Source organism: Orycteropus afer, unplaced genomic scaffold (genome assembly GCF_000298275.1).
Source record: "Orycteropus afer afer isolate SDZICR_OR568_19922 unplaced genomic scaffold, OryAfe1.0 scaffold00001, whole genome shotgun sequence".
Taxonomy (NCBI): Eukaryota; Metazoa; Chordata; class Mammalia; order Tubulidentata; family Orycteropodidae; genus Orycteropus; species Orycteropus afer.
The window spans coordinates 36,202,050-36,228,946 of record NW_006921588.1 but is presented as its reverse complement, the minus strand read 5'-3'; the positions used below and the strand labels follow the sequence as shown (position 1 = coordinate 36,228,946).

General features: G+C 34.6%; 1 protein-coding gene across 1 annotated transcript in view; it reads right to left on the bottom strand.

The window, feature by feature from the left end:
* LOC103208233 (sodium channel protein type 1 subunit alpha) overlaps positions 1-26,897 on the bottom strand; it is a 123,767-nt gene that overhangs the window by 11,607 nt on the left and 85,263 nt on the right. The window contains exons 15-19 of the mRNA XM_007953944.2: positions 18,561-18,681; positions 15,828-15,982; positions 13,569-13,742; positions 9,171-9,293; positions 1,210-1,491 (exon numbers count right to left, since the gene is read on the bottom strand). Coding sequence (XP_007952135.1) covers positions 1,210-1,491; positions 9,171-9,293; positions 13,569-13,742; positions 15,828-15,982; positions 18,561-18,681 — 855 coding nt within the window. The remainder of the gene's footprint in view (positions 1-1,209; positions 1,492-9,170; positions 9,294-13,568; positions 13,743-15,827; positions 15,983-18,560; positions 18,682-26,897) is intronic.

Sequence of the window (26,897 nt, the reverse complement as noted above, 5' to 3'; positions counted from 1 at the left end):
TAGTTGATTCCAATTCATAGCGACTCATAAAACAGAGTAGAACTGCCTCACAGAGTTTCTAAGGCTGTAATTCTTCCTGGAAGCAGGCTCTCATCTCTTTCTCCCACAGAGCTGTGGTGGTGGGTTCAAACGGGGCCACTAGGGCTCCTCCCACCAGCTTTCACAGATTTATAACTTGTCGACTCCTTTTCTTCTATGCAAATCAGTCTTGGATTCCCAGTAGTGAAAACACTGACATTTAGTATCACATAGAGGTAAGTAAAGGAGCTCTGAGTGTGGTGGTTAAGGTATCTGGCTACTAACTAGAAGATCAGTGGTTAAAACCCATCAGCCTTCTGTGAAAGCCTCAGTCAAGATTTACAGACTCATTGTGAGTTGGAATCCACTGGATTGCTCTGAGTTTTGTTTTTGGTTTTAGAGATGTAAGCAATGTAACTGAAATGTCATTTGAGGTGAGCCAAAGGTTGCTTTTGTTTTGTTTTTGTGTCAAGGTGCCTCCAGATATTATCTCCATTTCATTATCAGGATCTAATAATAAAACCTAAATATCATCCACTAATCTTCTCTGGTAGCATAGTGGCTAAGTCACTTGCCTGCTAACCAGACGGCTGGCGGTTCAAACCCACCAGCCACTCCTCGGAAGGAAGGTTGGGCAATCTACTTCCGTAGTGATACTGCCTCGGAAACCCAAGGAGGGGTCGCTATGAGTCGGGGCCGACTCGACGGCACATAACAACAACAACAACAACAACAATCTTCTACCCCAATGATATTTCTCAGTAGCAGTTAATTCCCACTAGTTATTTACAATCAAATCAGGTGTGTTAAGCGTGTGTATTTTGGGGGTGACCCATCAATGGAACAAGCTTTCTAATTGCAATGCAAAGAATAATAGCAAAGCTGTCGATTTATTGATCAGTGTGTTCATATGGGAAGAGAGAGTAACAGGGGGAGTAGGGGAAAAAAGATCCTTGGAGAGAACTGAAATACTTGGCCATTATTGATTATGTCTGCACAGCTTAAATATAATCAAGTTTCCATTGATCTTTGCTCATAAACTTGTACTAATAAATCAAAATTTACAAAGTGAAAAATAAGAATTATTTTATAAACTTTCTTCTTAGTGACTAAATAGCAGATGTACAATTTTTTTTTTCATTATTTCAAACAATAGTGACAATAAAAGCAGAGAAAAGGGTGTTCACTTACAACTTGAAGCAAAGAGAGATAGCCAAATCCTACATTATCGAAGTTTACTTTCACATTTTTCCATCGGGCAGTCTCATTTCTTTCTATTAGTTTTAGGCAATCAGAATGGTTATTCACATCGGAGATGTCAAATGTGTCACCAGTTGTAGTGTTAATACAGTGGTAGAATTTGCCAGCAAACAAATTTACACCCATGATGCTGAAAATTAGCCAGAATATAAGACAAACCAGAAGCACATTCATGATGGATGGAATTGCTCCTAAAAGGGCATTCACAACCACCTAACATACAAATGGAAGAAAGAGAGAAGTCAGAATTCTTACCAGTTAAAAAGAAGAAAAAAGACATTCCCCTAGTAATCTTTAGTTTTTCTAATTCTTTTTCAACCAAGACTATTTATTCTAAAATATTTAAAAGCAAAGTGAAAGAAAAAAATCTTAAAAGGAAATTTATTATTTTTGAAGCAGTACATTTAAGGGAACAATTATAGGCAATATAACAAAGAAAGAACAACAACAAAAAACGAGTAGGGAAAGTACTGAAATGTTAAAGGAAAAGCAAAATCAGAATAACTTGCTGCCTAATTACATCAGAATATGTGTTGTTTATTAGAAAAAGAGAAATAGGAAATCCTAATGCAGATTAGCTCATTAAAAAGGCAACATAATAAAGAACAAAAACTGAAACACTTGGACATGAGTTGATCTGAACAATATATTTTTAAAATAAATAAAAACTCAGGGGTATAAATATAAAAATCTTATTAAATACCTAATATAATTTTATCCTTAATTATCCATGCATTGCTATGACTAATAATAATTTTTGCATAAGAAGCAAGACAATTTAGCATTATGTATTTCATTAGATCATCACATCGTTTATTTCAAGCTCCAGTCATGTCAGTTGTTTCATTTACTGAGTTTAATTCAATAAACTTATTTTAAATGAAACATAATAGAAATCAGTTTCTTTAGAAAAAAGGAGGGGTTCCATATACAGTGCCCAAATCTGATGTGATTACATCAACTTCTGTGCTAAATTATTATCTCCTTTTTTTTTTCCCCTACAGAAGAATATTCCTTCTATTATCTTTACTTTCTTGGCCCCAAATTTAAAATCTGAGTTTTCATATTTGTCATGTTTGTAGAGATGGCTGCCCTTGCTTCCTCCCCTGACAATTCTCATTGGCACTCCATATGAGTAGCAAAGAGGACCAAGCCCTAGAATGTTCATAAGTGGCAGATGATGCCTTAGACTTGACATTAGTAGTTAAGTTTGATTTTACCTGATTTACCTCTGTTCTTCTTGTAACTCTCATCTAAAGTAAACAGCAAATATCAAAACATCTTGGATAGTATACCTGTCATTTGAAGTCTGTGTATTTTAGAACAAATTTTTTGATTGTCTATCTGAAAAAAATATATACATAATCCAAGTCTTTATGTTTCTGAGCCTTGTTAAAATCTGTAAAGAACCTTAGGATTTCTGGAGATATAAAACAGTATGAGAAATAAGCCAAAGGAAATAATAAAACCACTAATGACAAATATGGGGAAATGAACATGAAAAAATTAAATCGGGTTGAGTCATCCAGGCAGAACCAGATGATGTGTTCTATGCAGTCTACCAAGCCGGCACATGGCTCATTTCTCATTTGGCTTTGCATTAAAATAATTAATCCAATAAACCTTTATTTTACTTCATTTTTAATGTGCACATATGATGTTATTTCTTTGGAATTAGAAATTTGAAAACTAAAGGCAAGTTATTTATTGTACTTCTTTTCAGAGCATTTTGGCTACTATCCAGATTAAAAAGCTGTGTCCACTATTTAAAAACAGATAGTACAAGTTAAAATGCGTGTTTTACCAACAAAACCCGAAACAGAGTGTGAGTGTGAGTCTAACCCTACTTCTTGAATTTCCTTTCATATCTATGTTTAGGCCTCATACTTCTTTCTTCAAAACCTTTCTCACCTCTATCCCTTCTTTCCCATTCTCACTATCACTATCCTACTTACTTTATGCCTGAACCATGGTTAGAGTCTTCTCCCTTTGATTCATGTAAAATGAATTAATCTTCTACAAATTCCACTTTGAGAATATTACATTCCAGCTTTAAAATTATTTGATAGCTCCCCACTGATTATGAAATATTTTCCTTACCTTGATACTCAAATTATTCCACAATCAACATTTCTATCCTTCATGCCAATGCAACTAATAAAATTATGCAGTGCCAAACATTCTGTTCCGTGGAACTGAGATGTCACTGCTTTTGAAATTCTTTGCCCAATATCACCCCTTCAGAAATATTCTGTCTTACTGTGTTTTATACTCTATTCCCATAGCAGTTCTTCCAGGGAGCCTACCTCTCTCTCTCAAATTTACTCTCTGAAATAAAGATGAAACTATCTTCCTTGGAATTCAAGAATCAGAATTCTAGCACTGGACAGGACTATGAGATTATTTAGTATTGTGTTCTCATTTGAAAAATGAGTAAAAAGAAGCTGAAACAGGTGGAATTCAGAAAGGAAACTGGCAGTGGTATCTAGTGCTCTTATCATTCTACTTCTCTATTTCTTTCTAGAGTTGCTTGCAGGTGTATGGTACCTACATTGCTCTATATTTCAGTTAATTTTATTCCTGTAATTCTGATATATTATAACCTTTTTTCAAAATTTAAGATGCCAAAATTATATTTCTAAATTCTCCAAGGATTCCAGTCTTCTGAATATAAGAATATAAAAATGGCTAAATGAATGTATGATTGAATGAAAAAATGTAACTAGCTTATTAGCATTTATTAGTCAACACATTTAAAGAATGTTATTTCTGAATGCAGGAAGAGAATAATTAAAGAACTGAATACATGAAAAAGTTTGGGATTAAGCAATGAATCTGAAAAGTTTACTTTGAAACTGGGGATTAGTTCTGCCTTAAGATCACCTCTGACTATGAAATTTACAATTCAAGCAAGCCCTCTGCCGCAGTGCATTTCTGGATATGATTTGCAACATGGGCACTCATTTGATCTGCAGAAAATTTTATTTTTACTAAGATAGCATCTAAAATAACATCAGGCATAGTATTGGGGAATTTACCATACAAAGGTACATTCCTATTTAAAATTTCATTAAGTTAGACAATGAAAGGTCATAGAAAGGCTTGTCTTTTCCCAAGAGCCCTAAACCATTTCTTGCTTCAGCAGAGAGGGAGGTGTATTAACTCTTTGCAGTCCCTAGGGAACTACAGTAATTGGTTCCCACATTGTGAAGTCATTAGGTAAAATTGGCTTGAATAAATTGGAAAGAACAGATTAAGGTTTCAGGCTGCATAAAAGGATATGCCTAAGGAAGGAACTGTCTTAATGAATTCACACTAGACATTGCTTCTTCCCACAAACGTTTTTCAAAATGTCACGCAACAAAATTTTCTCATCTAGCACTTCTGTCAAAGCTCACAGTTATTGTAGAAACTCCTTTCTGCCTGGTTCATAAACTTTTTTTTAAAAAAATTAATTAAACAGTTTAATGAGGGATTGATAATTCAATGTTCAAATTAATGTGAGGAATGTTGATACAAACATAAATATTTTCTTATCTGAATAAATTATTTTAACAACATTTTGAAATCAATGCTATTCCAGGATTCTAATAGTTCTCTAGTAGAAATATGGAAAAACAGTTTGAATAAAAATCAAAAGGAAGCAAACTAGGGATTTTTTTTTTTTTTTTTTTGAGTAGGGAGTAGAGAAATAGTACCTTCTCATATGTTAAAGACTACATTAGTGTTAAAGGTTTCATTAAGGTAATTATTTTGGAAAGATAAGCTATATCTATTTTCCAAATAAAAAGTTTAACATTTTCTTCCTGTCAAAAATAAAAACTCTCTTTCTTGCACAGTATTTCTATTTTTTTACTTATGTTTTCATTATTATATCTTTTAAGATCTTAGAAAGCTAATTACTGTTGTTGTGTGTGCAGTTCAGTTGATTCTGACACAGTAGAACTGTCTCATAGGATTTCCTAGGGTGTGATGTTTATGGGAGCAGATCACCAAGTCTTTTCTCCCAGAGAGCCAGCTGGGTGATTTTGAACCAGTGACCTTTCAGTTAGTAGCTGAGCAAGTATTTTAACCATTATGCCACCAGAGCTCCTTTAAGGAGTTACTTATGACTCACTTTTCTAGGAAGTGAGTTTATGCATTAAACTTTATCTTAATACTCATGACAAGACCTTTTTATTTCTAGAGGTGTGTTCTATTCTGTATAATTCAAATAAATGGATACTTTTATATTATTTTTCCCCATTTTAAAACACAAATCACTTGTGCATTCAATTCTTTCATTTCCAAAATAACATATAAACTTATACTTAATAAAAAATGAGAATAATCATACAATTAATACCAGTGTTATGAAGTCTGAAATATTGAACATTAGCATCTGTTCACAGACATCAGCAAAGCAAGGGATCAACTATTGGCACCAAAAAGGCAAATTTTCAAAACCCAGACCAATGTACTAAAAAGGAAATTTCATATGCCTCACACAGTATCATCAGACAGATAAGTTAAAATTCTGACAAAATCATCCTACACAAGGGCTTCCCACCCCTCACCAATAACATCATTAATCTCCCATAAATGGATAACTCAACATATACATAACTAAATCCTTTTCAGTAAAACTTAATGAAGAAATCAACCATTGGAACAAAAGTCCACAGAGGGCAAATTCATACAGGTATGTTTTCAAAGAGAAAGACCATTGGAAAGAGGGGATTAGAATGGAAATACTGTATTTTCCCTACTGTGGTCCAATAGTATCTTCCCCACCCCCTCCCTCACCCCACTACACATAAGTCACAGTGAAAGGATTAAAGGTAGCAAAAGGGGTAATACAGTACCCATAATAAAGGGTTGAGGGGAGGAACCAGCGCTCCACCCCATCCAAGTTGGAGCAAGATTATCCTATATGAAATAGAAATATATAGTTTGTTATTAGTTAGAAATCTGATATGACAGAACATTTGGTGTTACTTTTTGTATATGATGCTCTCTGTCTGTTTCCCTATCAAGGAAGACTTGAGTTCTTTTGATAGACAGTATTTAAGATCTCCTAGATTAGGAAATTAAAAATACAAATTTCAATACATATTGTATTTTACTGTATATATTCATGACATCAATTCACTCAGTTCAGGTTTACAAGTTGAAAAATTTGGACTGGAAATTTGAAATACAATAAATGTTTAAAAGCTGTCAGCCAGGAATGTGCATAAAACATGCAAAAACTCAAAGAGCAACATGATGGTAACCTTTTACTTTCTAACTTGGTTTCAAGCACAGTAAAACATGCTTTATTTGCTAATGCTGCATAAAAGCACATGCTTTGAAGAAGTGACATAACAGCAAAAATAAAATGAGTGCCTGAGTTTTGCTTTAACAAAGCTATTACAACTTTATGCTGTTAGGGAAAATAATTAAATGAGAGTTTCTGAGCATTTTTAAATCTCAATTTCCAATTATAGTCATCAATATTATATTCATGCTCACCATCATAAAACTATATTTATATTTTTACTAAGTCAAAAAAAATCCAAACACTAGGAAAAAAAAAAAGAAATACACTTAATCATAAGGTTATTTTGTCTCTACAATGCCAAATAAATTTAGAAGTGACCACTGTTGTATTTGTGCTGTCATTATGAAGAAAGGCACCATATTAAAAAATCTGACAATTTAAATAGTTTCATTCTCAGCCAGCAACTGTAAGGAGCTTAGGTTTTTAAAATTCCAAGTTTCAAAAACACCCTTCTCCTTTAATATAAAAAATATTATTGATGAATAATTATGGGTAAAGTTGTTTCTGTAAAAATTTAAAGTAGGCTAAAAAGACCAACTTTGTTATGGAAATAAAGTGGTATATATGGGGGTATCTGACTATCTAACTCATGGATATAATAAACTTCCAAAAGGCCAAATTGATAATGCTTATAAGTGTTTTAAGAAGCCCTGAAGACTCCATTCAGCTTTCTGTACTATATACTTGATGATGGTTTCCCACACCCTGGATGATTGTTTTGTCTTTATTCTCTCTAAGACTTAATAACAGGGTCACTACAGAACATTTGGGGGGGAAAAAAAAGAGTTTCAAGGAGACCACCCTGGTGATACAGTGGTTATGTGATTGGCTGCTAACTGAAATACCAGTGGTTTGAACCCCCTGGCTGCTCGATGGAATAAAGATATGGCAGTCCGCTTCCTTAAATATCACAGTTTTATAAACCCATGGAATAGTTCTACTCTGTTCTATAGGATCACTATGAGTCAGAACAGATTTGCTGGCAGCAGGTTTTCATTTGTTTAAAACAGCTTCAAATCTTTAGCATCGTTCAGGTTTCAGAAGCCTTTTAAAATGCATTGCTTTCATTCAGGCAACAATTTCAAGCAGTATATATAAAAATAGTATTTGTCTTCAGCACTGAAATTATGAGACTTAAAAAAACAAACAAAAACATTTTCATTGAGCAACTTAAATTTTAAAAACCTCTGTAGAGAACTTCCAATAAAATTTTAGTGAAAATGTGAAGACCTCTAAGTAAAATACAACAGTTTGTATTTACTGTGTTGAATTGTTCTGATGAAAAAAATATTTTCATGTATGTTAAGTAAACTATAGTTATAAGTCTTATGTCTTCATAGTGACATTTATGATGAATTTTATTTTAGAAGAAAACTTCAGATTAATGTCATAAATGACCTAGAAAGCACAAATGGAAATCTATAATATAGTTTAGTTTCTAGAAACATAACTACACCTTAGGTAGCAAAAGAACAATGTCTATTGGAATCATACTTAATTCAGCAGTTTTGTTAGCATAAAACAAAGTTCATTTTCTTAACGTAGAACTGGTTTTTAAATATTGTATGTTATTGTTGTTGTTGTTATGTGCCGTCGAGTCAGCCCTGACTCATAGCGACCCCTCCTTGGGTTTCCGAGGCAGTATCACTACGGAAGTAGGATTGCCCAACCTTCCTTCTGAGGAGTGGCTGATGGGTTTGAACTGCCAGCCATCTGGTGAGCAGTCAAGTGCCTTAGCCACTATGCTACCAGAGCTCCCAAATATTGTATATCTTATATAATTTATTGCTTCATGCTTTTAAAAAGCTTTGAAAAATAACAAGACAATAATGGAAATATTTAGTATCTCTTATGAATAACAGTCAATGATTTAATGTTTCCTTAAAAAGAAGAATACAAAATTCTGATCAGTATATGTTTTCAAGTTAGTGTTACTACTCTCTGTGTGTTAAGAACACTAATGCAGTTACAAATTGAGGCTACATAAAATAAATCTTTTTAAAAAGTTTAAAAATAAGCCAGCATTTTATATCTACCTTTGAATATATTCAAATAATGCAAACATTAGCATTATAAAGAATACTTGAATATGGTCAAATAAATCAAAATTTGGCATTATACAGACAAACATTCTGACAACTCTTTTTATTTTTTTCTTTTACAGTTATACTTAGGCAAACATACAGTTCATTATTACTTCCAATAAAACTCAGTAGGTACAGTTAGGTGATCACAAATAAGAAGTACATAACTTAGATTTGCTTTAATTGATTATAATTTTATTATTATGTATAGTACTTTACTAGTGCACCTGCTTATTTGTATATTGATTGGTAAGGAAACTCCCAAGATGAATTAAGAAGTCATTTTAATAAGCATAGCGGATAAATGATTTATATCATTTCAAGGGAGGGGGCTTATGTTCTCTTGCATATCTCCAAAAGTAAATATGCAACAGATAAAAGAACAAAGTAGCAATTTTGCAAGGATTTGCCATTCCTTTTGCATGCATGGATTTTACATTTAAAAAATTTCATTGAATTTAATTTTGGCTATATGCAATACTACATGTTCTTTCATTTTTCCTTACCCTCATCCCTTCAAATCGTGATAAGGCTCTTAGAGGTCTCAGAGCTCTTAGTGTCCTGAGAGATTTGATGGCACCAAGTTCTGAGTAACCCAAGGCATTTGCTGTTAAACTGACCAATGAAACCTGCACACAAAAATAAAAGGATTTTTTTTTCATTCAATTTGTAGTCACTATGTAGTACAATGTGAAGTACCTGGGTGGCAAAAACTGTTAAGTGCTGTGCTACTAACCAAAAGGTTGGCAGTTGGAACCCATCCAAAAGTTCCTCAGAAGAAAAGCTTGTCAATCTGCTTCTGAAAGTTCATGGTCATGAAAATCCTGTGGAGGGCAGTTCTAGTTTGAAACACATGGGGTCCCCACAAGGTGGAATTGAACCTGTGGCAACTGGTACGTAATACAATGTATCTTTCCTTGTAATTACTCAGAATATGAATGGCTAGATATTTTCAGGAAACCATTTACAAGTCTAAGCAAACATTTTCTGTTTGAAATATATATAGTAGTTCTTAACACATTAATTAAAAGGTGGAAGGATTGTAATTTTAAATAACATGTCATATATTAATTATCCACTAATATAGATGTGGAACAATTAGCTAGAAAAGAGAAACCAAAAAATTAACAAAAGAAAGGAAGAAATCCAAGTGGAAGAAAATGCCATTGGTTATTCTCTCTTTTCTTTATTAAGTTGCTATTGAATCTAGGGGTTTGCCTTATGGTTAAAAAAAAGAAAATAAACTAAACTCACTGCCATTGAGTTGATTCCAACTCATAGTGACCCTTGTTGGGTTTCTGAGTTGGTAAATCTTAACGGAAGTAGATTACCCTGTCTTCCTTCCGCAGAGTGGCTGGTGGGTCTGAACTGCCAACCTTGTGGTTAGCAGTCAAATGCCTTAAGCACTATGTCACCAGAGCTCCTTTGCCTTATGGTTAATTTATATAATAATAAACTTCTATTGTATCTGAACTCGGAAGGAAGGTTGGGCAATCCTACTTCCGTAGTGATACTGCCTCGGAAACCCAAGAAGGGGTCGCTATGAGTTGGGGCCGACTCCACGGCACATAACAACAACAACAACAACATTGTATCTAAAAAAGCAAAAAATGGGTATCTTGAATCTGTATATTCAGCATTATAAATTACACTTTCAGAAACTGAAGTGCTAAATTAGTTTGAAAGGTGACATATTATGTTTTCTTTTGTTAAAAGTTTATTTCTATGTAAACAATATAACTTAAAAAGTCGTTCCATCATAAAACATCCTCATATTTTTCTATACTAATTTACATCTCCTGCCACAAAACCTAGCCTAAAATGGCCAGTCACCAAATATTTACCAAACAAGTTAATGAGTGCTTTTATTTAATTTGTATGTAATATGTATAAATGAAGAATTTATCAAAACTCCATACTCAAGCAGGCTTACAATTTCTTTGGTTTGAAAATGTCTGTTATTGGATAGCTGCACATTCACTATACATTAGTCTTGTGAAATTTTCTATTTTGAAGTGCATTTAAGTTGCTTTAAATTTTACACACTTTTTATTTGAGGTATGTTATAGTTGCTTTTCTTCTCTTTCTGCCTGCTACATTAATCCTCATGAAATAATTAAACATCAAAAAATAAATGTATCACTTTTTGCAAACTGAAATTATCTACAGAATAATAGAATTCTTTTTATTAAAAATTTCAGAAACGACTGTTAAAAAACAACTTTTGAATGTAAGTTCCTCTTTCTAATAAAAAGCTCAGATATGTAATGAACATAATTGCTGTCAGTTGCTGTCGAATAGATTCCAATGCATGGTGACCCTATGTGTGCCGAGTAGAACAGCTCCATTGGGCTTTCAAGGCTGTAACCTTTGGGAAACACATCACCAGGCCTGTGTTCGGAGGCACCCCTGGGTAAGTTTGAACTGTCAACCTCTCGGTTAAAATTGTGTCCTTATTTCTGCACCACCAGGGACTCCAATGAGCATAACAGAGGGCAGCAAAACTCAGAAAGTTTTAAAAGTTAACATCTCGTTAAAAACATTATGAGAAATTAAAATATTATAAGACATCTAATACATGAAACTTTAATATTATACACTTTAATCTTTTATTATATGATGAAAAAAATTTTTCTTTCAAAGTTTTTGTATTCATTTCATGGTAACATTATTAAGCTTCTCAAACAGCTTTGGCTTTGCCTTGGTTCAGAATCATGGAGATAGAAACTATGCATGACTCTTAGCTCTAGAAACACTTTTCATGGGGAATGTGCATAGTCCTGCTGTATTATTATCCTTTCAAAATAAAACTGTTGCCTATAAATCTCTGATATGCTGGACATAATTTTCCAAAGCAAGAGTATGCTAGATTAATGATATGAAATATGATATGTAACTTTAACAAGTATTAAGGACTTGCTTTAGGGTAAATGAAGTGTGAATCATTGGGTTACAAATTGTATTAATGACTATTTGATATATTATGGGCTTGTTGTAATTCTAGTCTACATTCTAGGTAAACGACACACCACTGCAAGAAGCAGAAATATCTTTGTCTGTATGCTGGCACACCTTGCTTCCTATAATGGAGTTAAAACCATAATCACTTAAGAAATGATTTCAACTTCTTGTTGTTATTGTTGTTATGTGCCATCGAGTGAGACCCGACTCATAGCGAGCCCTCCTTGGGTTTCTGAGGCAGTATCACTATGGAAGTAGATTGCCCAATCTTCCTTCTGAGGAGTGGCTTCTGGGTTTGAACCGCCAGCCTTATGGATAGCAGTCAAGTGCCTTAGGCACAATGCTATCAGAGCTTCTTAGCAAGTATATTGGACAACTGTGGTCTATAGAATTATCAGTGACTAAATTGTGAGAAGTAGATTGCAGGTCTTTCTTCTAGTGTGCTTCTGGGTGGACTTGAACCTCCAACCTTTAGGTTAGCAGCTAAGCCCACTGGCTCATTGTACTATCCACGGATTCCATAATAAAGTTAGCTATTTTTAAATTTTTGGATTAGATCAACTAGAATTTTTTTACAAATGACAATAGATCACCACCAACCCCTTTCCCTAGCATCATTGTTTATTAAGAACCTTTAAGAATGTGTTATTATCACCATTTTCATAGAGTCAGGGCCAAATAACTTAATCAATGGCATGCAACCGGTAAGTGGTAGGGGTGGGATTAAAATTTGGGTTTGATTCCCAAACCCAAATGTACACTAGGTTATCTACTTTAAGCAACATACCCTTCAAGTTCCCTATTTTACCATTTTTTCTGACAAGTTGTGGCTGTTTATTTTTAAGCTTTTTATTCCAGATATTGTTGTTAGGTGCCATTGCGTTTGTTTTATACATAACAACTCTAAGTACAACAGAACAAAACACTGCACCATCCTCACCATCTTTGCTATGCTTAAGCTCATTGTTACAGCTACTGTGTCAAACCACATCATTGAGGGTCTTCTTCTTTTTTCATTGACCCTTTGCTTTTCCCTGTGTGATATTCTTCTCCAGGGACTAGTCCCTCCTGATAACATGTCCAAAGTACATGAGATGAAAATCTCTCCTTCCTTACATCTAAGGAGCTGTACTTCATCCAAGATAGATTTGTTCATTCTTATAGCAGTTCATGGTATATTCAATATTCTTTGCCAACACCATAGTAAAAGGCCTCAATTCTTCAATTTTCCTTAATTGTTGTCCAACGTTCACAAAATGAGACAATTGAAATTGGCTTGCATCAGGTGTACTTTAGTCCTCAAAGTGACATCTTTGCTTTTTAACACTTTCAAGAGGTCTTTGGCAGCCTATTTGCCCAAAGCAATATGTCACTTTGATCTCTTGACAGCTGCTTCCATTGGTATTGATTGTGGATCAAAGTAAAATGAAAACCTTACAAATTCTTTTGTCCATTTATCATGATGTTGCTTATCGGTCAAATTGTGAGGATATTTGTTTCCTTTATGTTGAAGGGTAATGTATACTGAAGGTTGTAATCTTTGATCTTTACCTTTTTCAATTTCTCTTCACTTTAACCAAGCAAGGTTGTGTCATCTGCGTATCTCAGGTTGTGAATGAGTCTTCCTCAAATCCTGATGCCACGTTCTTCTTCATATAGTCCAGATTCTTGGATTATTTGCTTAACATACAGATTGTATAAATATGGTGAAAGGATACAAACCTGACACATACCTTTACCGATTTTAAACCATGTAATATCTCCCTACTTTATTTAAAATCGATACTAAAGTAGCTGATTTCTTCCAAAACTCAATGAGTGAATTTAGTGTCTGTTAGCATGCCTATGAAACAACATAGTGGTTATGGATTCATGATTTTACAATTAGCATAAATATAAGACAAACTTCTTGAATGGAATACAAAAATATGGAGGATACCTACATCAACAATTAAGAAGTCGAGCCAACACCAGGCATTTGTGAAATATGTTTGGTAGCCATATGCTACCCATTTTAGAAGCATTTCCAGAATGAAAATGTAAGTGAAAACCTTGTCAGCGTATTCCAACATAGTCTTAATTGTCTTTCGCTGATCAATATATATGTCTTCAAATGCCTATAACGAAAAAGTTATATGTTTTAGCTTTCAAAAGCTAGTGGTCTGTAAGCTATATTTTTCTTCATCTATCTACCTATCTATCTATCTATCTATATCTATCTATCTTTCTACAGGGGAACTTATGAGAGCAAGAACTTGATGGGACTTCCTTGTCTTTCCCGGTCTTCCTAATCCACTTTTGCTGTTATTCTCCTTTTCCTTCTCTGACAGGTTTCCACCTTACTGATTTTGGGCTTTTGTGGGTTTTACTACATTTATTATCTATCTGTCTATCGATTAATCTATCTATCTATCTATCTACCTACCTACCTACCTACCTACCTACCATATCATTTCATTAGAATAAGAGGACAGAAGAACAGTAGCTATTGCTATTTATTTCCTCTTAAAGGTCTTTAATTAGTCAATCAGGGGAAAAGTTATACTCTTCATGATTAAATAGCCAAAAGAAAGAAGTGAAAGCATAATTCCAATGAATTAATTTGACTTGCTCCAGAAACAGATCTTGATGTCATATCTTGATGCTGCCACCTTAACATGAAGTTATTTTTTTCCTTTGTTTCTTTCTTTTGCTACTTCTGCTGGGTTCCCCCCCACCACCACCACAGAAGGAAGGATAAAGTTCGGGCTCTATTTCATGAAGCAGAAATTTGATACTGTCCAGTTTTACTAAATACTTAGCTTCACCTGCCTCTTTCTTGTTCCGTTATTTTGTTCATTTCTCAGATATGGCATGACAACAATGTTAATATAAAACTACTTTTCATTTAGACCATAATATGCATTCTTCTAATATTAAGGTCTGTCTGATATTTTATATCTAAATATACATTCCTTTCAATGATGAAAGTGTATTACTTGTCTAAAGCAGTTGGCAAGAAAATCGATTTCACCCAGGGAGATATAGGTCTGCATTAGGATTACAAACTTTAGTGAAAGAAACTTGCAGGTAATTGTGTTTCAATTAGGAAAATTCTTCCTCCCTCACTCCCTCCTTTCCTTCTGTCATCTATCTATCTATGTATCTACCTATATCCGTCATCTCTCTAATTGTTTGAGTATCCCATTTGGGTCTTTGTATTTTTTAAAATACTATCTGTATGTTATACTTTATATTTTTGTAAATGATTTGTCATAAATGTAAATTGATTCTCCTGAAATGACCACTTTCTTATAAAGGAAACCAATCCTTAATGAATCACTTAGGTATGCTGCCCAATATTTATTGTTTCCTGAGCAGCAAGAGAATAATGAGCACAATGGAAGAGAGAAATGATCCCTCAGGACTAGCTGACTATCTCAAAGAGATTGTAATATTACCATTGAGACACAAAATTAATCAAAACTCAGAGCATACAGGCATAGCTTGTTTCATCGTGCTTTGCTTTATTGCACTGTGCAGATACTGTGTTTTTTACAAGTTGAAGGTTTGTGGCAACTCTGCATGGAGCAAGTCTTTTCACCACCATTTTTCCAACATCATGTGCTCACTTTGTGTCTCTATGTCACATATTGGAAAGTCTTACAACATTTCAAACTTTTTCATAGCGCTATCTCACATGTACTTGACTACAGTATAGTGTAAACATAACTTTCATTTGCACTGGGAAACCAAAAAATGCATGTGGCTCACTTTATTGTGCCATTTGCTTTATTGTGGTGGTCTGGAACCAAACTCACAGTATCTTGGAGGCATACATGTATATTCCCAATCACAGAACTTCCATTAACTACAAAGTGGTTGCCATGCTTGTTTTATTATTAAATATGAGAAACTGGATATTTGTATTCTTTGGGTTATGATGAATAAGGTGGAGGGCCAAATTTTAAGAGCTACTTAATAATAAGCAAACACTAACAAATGGCTTATTAGAAATGTACATATGCCTAATAAAAGGAAACCCAGATATGTATAGTTACACATTTTATAAATTAAGTCTATAGTGCAGAAGATATGAATTAAAATGCAGATTAAAGATTCTTTGGATACAAGGACAATGCAGTAGCAAAGATTAATAAGTCACCATTATTATAAATTTTTCCAAATTAATCTTGTAACGTTGTTGCTTAATAGTCACTCACCAAAGCACCACTACTAAGCAGAATCATGAAAACAATGAAAGTCTCAAACCAGTTATGTTCAACAATTCGGAAACATGTTCTTCTTAGATTCCACCATTGCTTGCCTCTCCCTTCTTCCACGCTGATTTGACAACATTTGAATCTTTGTACACAGCCTGTAAGTATAATGATTACATAGGAGTAGATAAAATAATTTTTGCCACTTCGATAAGTACCCTTGGCATGTCCCTGATTTATCTTTTCATTACTATGGGTCTGGCTAGGATATAGGATATAACCGTAGAATATTAAGAACACCATTCAGTAACAAAATGAAGTTGTGAAAAGTATTCAACTTCTTTAAATGGTTCCCTGGTAATAATACCTACTTTTCTTACTTTACAGTGTTATGCACACTACCATTGAGTCGATTCCCACTCATAGTGACCCCTGTTGGGTTTCCAAGGCTGTAAATCTTTACAGAAGTAGATTGTTCCATTTTCCTCCCATAGAAAATCTGGTGGGCTTGCACCACTGACCTTCTGGTTAGTAACTAAATGCCTTACTCATTGCACCAGAGCTCCTTAAAATTAATTTAGTACACTAAAATGTGATTTTCCTGGCCCTGCTCTTATTTGTCATTAACTTCATCATACTGCTTTCACTCACTCTGACATCATAATTACACTATTAGATATTTGGGTGTGTCTTTGGACTGCTAACTAGACAGTTGGTGGTTCAAACCCACCAGCTGCTGCTCAGAAGGAAGATGGGGCAATCTACTTCTGTAAAGATTCACCGCCTCAGAAACCTAACAGAGGTCATTATGAGTCGGAATTGACTTGATGGCAATGAGCTTGGTTTGGTTTGTAGGCACCATAGAAAAAAACTAAACTCACTGCTATCGAGTCACTTCAGACTTATAGTGACCCTATAGAACATAGCTGAACTGCCCCATAGAGTTTCCAAAGCTGTAAATCTTTATGGAAGCAGACCACCATGTCTTTCTCCTGCAGAGTTGCTGGCGGGTTTGAACAACTGACCTGTTGGTTAGCAGCTGAGTTCTTTTAAGTACTGAGCCACCAGAGCGCCCTGTAAACACCATAGAGGATACAAAACAATAATAACAATAACAGTATACAAAACATGTACTTTACAACTAAGCACTTTATATTCTGGTTTTCAAAAAATGCATATAAGCACAGGAGATTGGGTCCTTCATACACACAATCTTCCTTCAAAAGGCAAAAAAAAAAAAAAAAAAAAAGCAGGCATGCTGGAAGAAAAAGGAAGGAAGGAAGAGAAAGAGAGGGGTGGAAAGAAAAAAAAAAAAAAAAAAAGCAGGCATGCTGGAAGAAAAAGGAAGGAAGGAAGAGAAAGAGAGGGGTGGAAAGAGTAAGAGAGAGAGGGGAGGAAGGGAGCGAAGGAAAAGGAAAGGGAAGAAGGAAGATAGTAAACTCATATATAACAGTTCAGAAGTGGAAGGGTTTTCATAAAACTGCCATGAGTTGGAATGGACTTGACAGAAGTGAATTAGATGGATATATGTATTATAGGTGTTCAGAAGAATAAGAAGCTCTTTCATGCTATAGTAGCCCTGATGCGACAGTGGTTAAAATGCTTGGCTGCTAACCAAAAGTTCAGTGGTTCAAACCCACCAGATGCTTCACAGGGAGAAAGATGATGCAGTGTACTTCGGTAAAGATTTACAGCCTTGGGAAGCCAATGGGGAAATTCTACTCTGTCTCACAGGGTTGCTATGAGTCAGAATGAACTGAATGATGGTATGGTTTGGTTTGGGTTTTTATGCTACAGTCAGTTGAAGGTAGTTTTGAGAAGAAATTTGAATGTGTATGATTTGTATAGAAAATAAAGGCAGACTGAATACATATCAGGCCTGTGAGGACAAGACCACCATATAATTTGAAAATATATTCATATCCCCAAAACTCAAATCCCCAAGGAATTCAGATTATGAGAAATACCAGTCATAAGAAAAGCTGCCTCTTCTATCTATTGCCCAAGTTGTGTCAGTACTAGGTATCAAGAGTCAAGGTCCATGCCTAATTCATATTCCTGTCAACAACTATTGGAAAAAGATATTTTCCCTAGAAAACAAGGGTTAGCATTTGTAATTTATTTAGTTTTATTAATCAGAAAGTTATTTTAAGGGAGTCTGTGCATGAGAAACTATATTCTGAGTAGTTTATAAGATGCCAATTTATTGTGAAGTCAATATTTTATTTTAAAAAATTATGTTTATATATTAAAAATTAAAATTTTTTAAAATCATAAATTAGTTTTGAGTATCTTGAACAATTTTATCCTCCATATTCATGATGAGCAAATATAATCAAAGAATAACCTAGATTTCAGACCCTTTTTGTTTGTTAATTTCTTAAAACCAAAGAAAAACACAAACAAAAACCCATTACCAGTAAAGCAATTCTAACTCAACATGACCATGAGGACAGAGTTGAACTACCCCATGGGGTTGCCAAATCTTTATGGAAGCAGACTGCCTCATCTTCCTTCCAAGGAATGACTGGTGGGTTCGAACCACTGACTCTTTGGATAGCAGCCAAATGCTTTAATCATTGTGCCACCAGAGCTCCTTGTTAATATCTTAATGGCAGTGGAAATAGATCTACTACAAAATCTGTTCTTTTCTGGGGTGATTCATTTTGAGTTATCAACAGCTTAAAAATGTGCACTCTACAAATGGAAAATTAACATAAGGATCATTTTATTTACCTTCAGTGAAACAGGCTTCAGGTTCAAGGGTTTCTTCAGGCTCCACTACAGGCTGTTCTTCGGCAGGTGCACCAATGTCTACAGTGCTGCCTTCTGATGAGCTACTGCTTTCGTTAAGTTTCTGTAAAGGAGATGGACATAAAAAGTCGATCACTTCACCTTTGGTAACTACTAAATGGCCTAGTAAAAAATTGAACTTATTTTGAGTTCTTCTCAAAGGAAAGAGATTGTAAGTTTAGAACAAAAGAAGGATTAAAAAGAGGAAGAAATAAGAAAGTCATTGTCTATGTTAACTTCTTCACCATATTCACAATGCAGGCATAAAATCAGACTGGTATGTCAGGAAATTAAACATCTCCATAAGCAACATACACTAAGCCAAACATTGTCCTGTGAATCAGGGAAGTATGAGGGCGAGGGAGAGAGAAAGGGAAAGAGACAAAGAGAGGATCCCTAGAGCCCTACTTAGAAGGAAATTAATGTAATTTTATTCCACATTTTAATGTTTGGTTTTAAATATTTCTTCAACAACCTCTTACTTCTGAGCAAATACTACCTGTTGTTTTCACTCACATTACATCATGGTTAGGATGTTCAAAAGTATTTATTATAAATGTGTTTATATATGTATATTCCTATGCTCTTTGGGTAGAAGTTGTTTAGCTGAAAAATACACCAATAAGCCAGTGACTTTAGACACATTAAATTTAAAAATTTCGATTTCTGGCAAATAATTCAGAGCCTGCAGTGTTATAAGCTGAGATAAATAACGGGTGGGAAAATTCTATTTTCCTGACAAATAATGGTTATATGTTCTCCCTGAAAACCAGCACTGGCTTTTAAATTTTTGGTAAAAGTAATCCATTCTTTCAGTAATTTTTAAACTAATATTTATTGAATACTACCAACATGCTAAGTTCTGAGTATTAATTGGAGAATGAAACATCTGTGGTCCTTGCTTTCATGGGGCTTTCAAATAGATTACAGTGTTTCTCCAACTTTAGGTTTATATAGATAACCTAACAAGTATTTAAAAGCATACACCAACCAACCATTAAATCTATTATTATAATGTTTTAAATAAGAAAAATGAAACACAACATTAAAATCATTAATGAGAATTTCATATATATAAGAAGTTGATTTTTTTGAGAAAAATTTCATCAAATTTTTGCTCAAAGAAAGATAGCTCATAGGTCTGTGTCCATATTCAATTGCTATCTTCCCTTATGTTTCATTTCTTATAAAATACAAAAATATTAACTTACAATTACAAGTCATCAAGACATTTAATGATATGGTAGCTGTGTCATATTTCTGAAGGCTTAAAGATGGTCACAGAAATTACAAAATGATTTCTCACTGAAGACTAATTTCAATAGTCCAACAAATATTAAAAAGGCCTGCGTTCTACACTCAAAAGTTGGAAGGTTGACTGTTCAACATGGGATACAGTAGCAAATAGAATTTTAATCTACTTTTTTTGGTTGCATTTGGCTCTGAAAATCTTTATATTCTGTCCCAGCATTTGTTTTGAATTAAAAATATGCACAGTAACAAGTCACTGATTTTTTTCCTCTGACAAATAAAGGCAATCATCAAATGTTGGGCTTGAGTCACAATCTCAGCTAAACCATTTATGAAACAATCTTGTCTGAAGAAATTCTGATATCTTATCTCAACATTAAAGGCAGAGATTCAACATTTGGCCCTAAAGTGATAGACTCACAAAGTGAGATATGTCACTTCAACAAATGACTTAAAATCATAGAATTGGGTTTTATTGGTACTATAAAAATCATGAAAAAATTCATTCATTATTTTATAAAAACCATGTTAGCAAGATTTTGTCATCACCCAGTGTTCTTGATAAGAAAAGCAGTCTTGTACAAGGTACCCATTCTTCACGTAAAAATCAATAAATGGAATTTATTGTTTAACCATTTTCACTATTTTCGTCAACATTAAGTAAGAACCAGAAGGCATATTGCTTTCTGTTGGTAAATGTGTGTCTGGAGTGGCACTCAGATGAAACAAATTAATTTCAATGGCAAATCTCTTTTGTTATACACATAGCTGTTAGATCTGATCCCCACATATGCTTTCAAGTCTACATTAAGACTCACAAAACAAGAGTTTATTAGAAACAAAAGAAACAGTGGAATTACACACTTGTAAATTATTTTATCAACTTAAATGTTTCCATGGAGAAAATATTGTGATGAACTTAACAAATAAGAGCATCTACAATTCACCCTTGAATTGAAAAAACAACAAATCACACATTGATGCCATAAACTGGCAATCATTTTTTTTAATGATAAAAATAATATCCTTACAGAAATTATTTCATCAGCTATAGCAAGCTAACTTCTTCTTTGCTGTAGACATGCATTCTATTTAACATTTGTTTACAGTAATTCAGCCAATCTAATTATATACTTGTTATAAAGCAAATACTATAATAGTAACTTGGGAGCTCTGGTAGCATAGTGGCTAAGGCACTTGACTGCTCACCAGAAGGCTGGTGGTTCAAACCCACCAGCCACTCCTTGGAAGGAAGGTTGGGCAATCCTACTTCCGTAGTGATACTGCCTCAGAAACCCAAGGAGGGGTCGCTATGAGTCGGGGCCGACTCGACGGCAAATAACAACAACAACAACATAATAGTAACTTAAAGCAAGCAATAATAAAACCCTCTGGTATGGTATTATTTAACTCACAGGGGAATTTTTTAAAATAATTCTTGCAAAGTCTTTAAAAATTTTTTGCTTAGCATAGTCCTTCACACTGTGCATTCTGCCTAAATACTAATGAACCCACTGCAATTGAGTTGGTAGCGACCCTAAGGTTTTTCAAGGCTGTAAATCTTTACAGAAGTAGACTGCTTCATCTTCCACCCATGGAGCAGCCTGGGGGTTGGAACAAATAATAGTGGGCATCATATCAAACTTTGTTTTCATTACTAACTATTAATCACCTAGGTTTCAGATTTCTAATCGGCAACTTAGAGTCCCAAAGTAAAAAGATGTGAACCTAAAATAATATGAAATTAATTTTGTTTAATGCCTACCCATTGCCTCACTAAATATCCTTCCACGATGTATCTGTCCCGGATGATGGTAAAATAAATTACAACTTTTTTTATGTACACAGTTACTTCAGGTCTTAATGAGTCAGAATTTCTCCAGGTGAGAGTGCTATTACCGATACATCCAACCTCACTCTTAAGAACATTCTTTCAAATTACCTGGTGTATTAAAACCTAGCTTAGAATATGTTACCAGTTACTGACTATATTTCTCAGTGCTGTTGTTTTTTGTTGCCATTAAGTTGAGTATATCTTCCCTTCGATACACACAGTTAGGAATCATCTACATCTTAGGAGTTTGAGTGCCTGGGTGGTGAAAATGGTGAATGTCGTGCTTTTAGCCTTGGGGGAAAGGCCTGGTGATCTACTCCTAAAACGTCATCCATCAAGATTCCCATGGAGCATAGTTCCACTCTGACACACGGGGTCTCCATGAGCTGGAGGCGACCTGAAGTCAACTAGTTCTTGAAGATGATTTAAAAGACGATACTTGACTATCATTAGTATTCCAAATAAACACCTGCTCTTGAAAATGGTCTAGGTCTAGACAAGTGATTCTCTACATGTTTACAAATTAATTTTCAAACATTTATCAAGCAACATAAGTCTGCCTGAACTACTGTAGGAAAACAGTGTCTGACGGCGCTAAAATTCAATGTGCTTTCAAAGTAAGAACTTTTTATTCCCTTCACACAGACCTAAACCCACTCCTTTAATCAAGTTCTTGATTCTGGTTATTTGCAGTATTATTCTTCCAGCATCCAGACTCAAATGTCCTTTTTGACTCTTACTTATTTCAAATGTTGTTGTTGTTGTTGTTATATGCCGTTGAGTCAGACCCCACTCATAGCGACCCCTCCTTGGGTTTCTGAGGCGGTATCACTACAGAAGTAGATTGCTCAACCTTATTTCAAATACTGTCGGTAAATTAAATTCAAAATTGCTTAATTCCAGCCTCATCCTCCAAATTCCTGTGAACTTTTAGTTCACTCTTGTTGCCTCTCCTTTGGAGAGTAATAGCAGTCACCCCTGCTCTGGTTTGGTTTTTTGGTGATTCAAGGCTCATCTAACTCAAGACCCTAACGGGCCACCTGGCATATGCTTGATGCCTGATAAATGTTTGGTGAACAAGTTAATGTGTTTCACACATTACTGAAGTTTTTGTCTCCAACTTAGTTTTTCAGCCAAATCTCCACAAAGTGACTTTCTTAATATTCTCTGGCTTTTGCTTATACTGAAAGAAAAATAATTGCTCTCTCATCTAAACTTGTTTCAATGCTATATATGTACATCTCTTTAGGGACATATTGCTTTTTGTTGTAATCTAGTTCCACACTAATTGACCTACCACATTAACAATATTTTGCATTTTCTCTGTCAAATATACTGATGAGGCCCGTGGTGTGTCAAAATCATTCTACTTCCATCGGATGAGTTGTATGTTTATCAAAAATAGTTAAGTCCACCAAAAATATTTTAAAACTTAAAGAATAAAAAAGAATAAGTTATGTTTGTTTTCCAGTCACTTGCATAATTATTATATTATGTAATTTAATTTAATCTTGCATAATTAAAGAACTGTGAAAATAAAGTTAGCTATTTTATCCACAAAAATATGTTAAACTCATTATATAAATGCAATAAAAGCAGCTTCTCAAGCTCTATAGACATACACATTAAAAGATAATGTAAAATTTGGAATGGATGAGCTCATTATAAAAAAAGAGGGGTGATGATGTAAATTTCTAGAAGGATGCTAAATTCAGTTGTTGTTGTTATGTGCCGTCGAGTCAAACCTGACTCATAGCGACCCCTCCTTGGGTTTCCGAGGCAGTATCACTACGGAAGTAGGATTGCCCAACCTTTAGCTTTACAAATTTCAAGTTCTTTGTCCCCTTTGAAGAAATTAAACTGGAATCGTAGGTGATGGATTACAGGTGTGCTTCATGCTAGAAAGATAATGCAGAACTTAAGAAAAGTGTTATAATTCTTTTCCATTAAAATGAGAATTCAAGTAATTAAATTTTCTAGTAGAACTGCCATAGACACTTGCTTTCTTAATCGTATTTCTAATCCCTCAAGAGGGATTTGCATATCTCTGAGCTAGTATTAGTTTCCTTATTTTCCAATCCATTGAGCAATTTTAGGGAAATGTTCAATTTTTCTTTTCTTTTCTCAAGAGAAAAAAGTAATGTGTAGTTCTAACTTCTTTATGCTAAGTGCTGATAACCATGTTCACATGAGCAGCAAAAATGACTCCATATGTGAAGAACTTGCACTTATAATCAAATACATTTTGCAAATTATTCTTACTTTTTTTTTTTTTTAACTTAGGAAGTATTAGAATTAAAACTGACCTAAAACAAAACAAAACACTAAAACCTGTTGCTGTTGAGTTGATTCTGAGTCATGGTGACCCTGCAGGGCAGAGTAGAACTGTCCCATAGGGTTTCTGAGGCTGTAATGGAAGCAGACTGCTACATTTTCTTCTGTGGAGAGGCTGGTATGTTCACACCTGAAACCATTGAACTTTTGGCTAGCCGGCGAGCTCTTAACAACTGTGCCAACAGTCTCCTTAAATATGACCTTAGAGAACCTTGTATTTCAGATTAGAAAACCAGACCTGGAGAATGTAATTGATCTAGCAAAAAGCATACAGTTAACAGTAACCTGAGGTTCAACACTTACAACTTTAAAGCTCTTTTTAATACAGAATGCTGCCTCTATGAACATTATATTACTACACATCACTGTAATAGTTATAATTATTGTTTATTTCATTTGCATACTTAAAAATATGCATAAATTGTTATCCTATCATTGGGCAATCTACTTCCATAGTGATACTGCCTTGGCAACCCAAGGAGGGGTCGCTATGAGTCGGGTCCGACTCGACGGCACATAAGAACAACAACAACAACAACATCATAAAGTAATTCATAGCTAGACCAAATAAATGATGCAAATTATTTTACATAGCAAAGCCACATCTGCCACCTTCTCAGAATTTTTCAATTGATTCTTCCAAGAACTTTTTAATAAAAAGTGGTCAAACTTTTCTTAAATCCATCTGCCACAGAAGTTGATATGATCTTGCAAAACAAAGCGCTTTCCTACTAAAGTCTGCATAAGTTCTCCATCATCTCTGTGGCATCTACCTACTTTTCTGGGCTTGTCATGTGCAGGTCACCAAAAACCTTGTCTTTGTACCCTTCTCTTGGCCCAGGGTGTACTGGTTCTGCCTCTCATTTTCTCTGAAGCCTTGGCCAAATAATTCTTCCTGTGGGCCACAGTTTTCTTTTATGTGAAATGAAAGGGTGACTTCTAAAATCCCAGCTCTAAGGTTCTGCAACTCCATAGTCTTTGGGGTTTTAAAATGATACATTTGGGAAGTCTTAAAGCCAAGAGAGATGTATTAGGAACAAGGAGAAGGCAATGCAGAGACCTGACCTGGTCTAAAGGAGAGAAAAGGCAAAGAAAAAGTTCCAGATGGATCTGGCTGCTGGGTCTGCAAAGGATGAGTAACACGTACTGGCTCTGTGGCTAGAAAATCCCATTATCTTCTCTGGCCAAGAAGAAAAGAATCACAACAAATAACTACTCTGAGCTTTGAAACAAAGAAATCATATACATAAGTGGGCTTTTAACTTAAATTTTCTACTGAGTCTATGTGCAATACTCATTTGATTACTCAATTAATATTTATTGGGAGATACTATGTTCCTCATAGTGCCTAAGGCACTTGACTGCTAACCAGAAGTCTGGCGGTTCAAACTCACCAACCACTCCTTGGAAGGAAGGTTGGGCAATCTACTTCCTTAGTGATACTACCTCGAAAACCCAAGGAGGGGTCACTATGAGTCCAGGCCAACTTGACGGCACACAACAACAACAACGTTCCAAGATTTGTGCATTAGAATTAAAAGTGACCCATATAATTAAAAGTGACTTATTTTTCCAAGATTTGTGCTGAGTTATCTGTTTCATAGATTCCTTTCATCTGATGATGAAGTATTACTTGTGCACTGTTCTCTTCTTTTTTCCTTATTTATTGACCAATTTAGAAAGTAAAAAACACATTCTGGTTATTTTACTATTAATTTACTTGCTAAAATGAAGATTAATATTTCCTAGGGTTTGTGATCCAATTATGTCCCCCCCCCCAATAAATTTTACTCATCTTTTATTTATTTTCCTACTGGATCATTAGTGTTCTTAATAGATTTTCACTGTTTCTATACATATAATATAATTTGCATTTTAAAAATCAAATATTCTTTGCCAGACGTGTTAGTTTTCTATTTCTATGTAAGAAATTATTACAAGCATTGCAACTTAAAACACAAATTTATTATCTTCGTTTCTGTCGGTCAGAAATTTGGGCACAGAATGGCTGGATTCTTTGCTGAGGGTCTCACTGGGATGAAATCCAGATGTGTCTGCAGGGGCTGCATTTCTCATTGGAGGCCTTGTCCAAGATCACTGGTTACAGGCAGTTCATCCCTTTTTGGTTCTAAAACTGCGGCCCCCATTTTCCTCCTAGATTTTAACTATGGACTGTTGTTATTGTTATGAGTTGGACTCAACTCATAGCAATCCCTCCTTGGGTTTCCGAGGCAGTATCACTACGGAAGTAGATAGAGGTCATCCACATTTATAACCTCATAGTACCTACAGGCAACTTTCAATATGGATGTTTGCTCTCTTCCATTTCAGCTGAGGAATTACCTCCCTGACTTCCCTTTATGTCATCAGCCAGGGAAACTGATTAGGTCAGATCTTTGCATGGTAAATCTCCTTTTTCCTACAAACAGAACATAATTATGGAAGTGAAATTCCATCATAGTCACATGCTCCAGCTACCATCAAAGGAGTGAAGATCATATAAGAGGGAAAGTCAGTGAGGGACAACTTAAAATCCTGCCTACCACACCGAAATTTGGGTGCTTTATTAGTTTTTTTTGAAGAACCACGTATTATACTAATAACCTCTATTAATTTAATAAAACAGTAATGTCTGTCTGTATTTATATTCTCTTTGTTTTGCTATTCTTTTCCTAATGTCTCAAATTAATTAGCTCACAGTGTTCTTTTGTCCTTTCTTGATGACCCTTGATAAATATTAAGCCATTCAGCACTCCTTGTTCCTATTCCCTAAATTTTGATATAAAATGTTATTTTCTAAATGGCTGTTTACTTATTTGATTTGCTCCTTAACTCAGTATTTGTTCAGAAGGAAATATTTT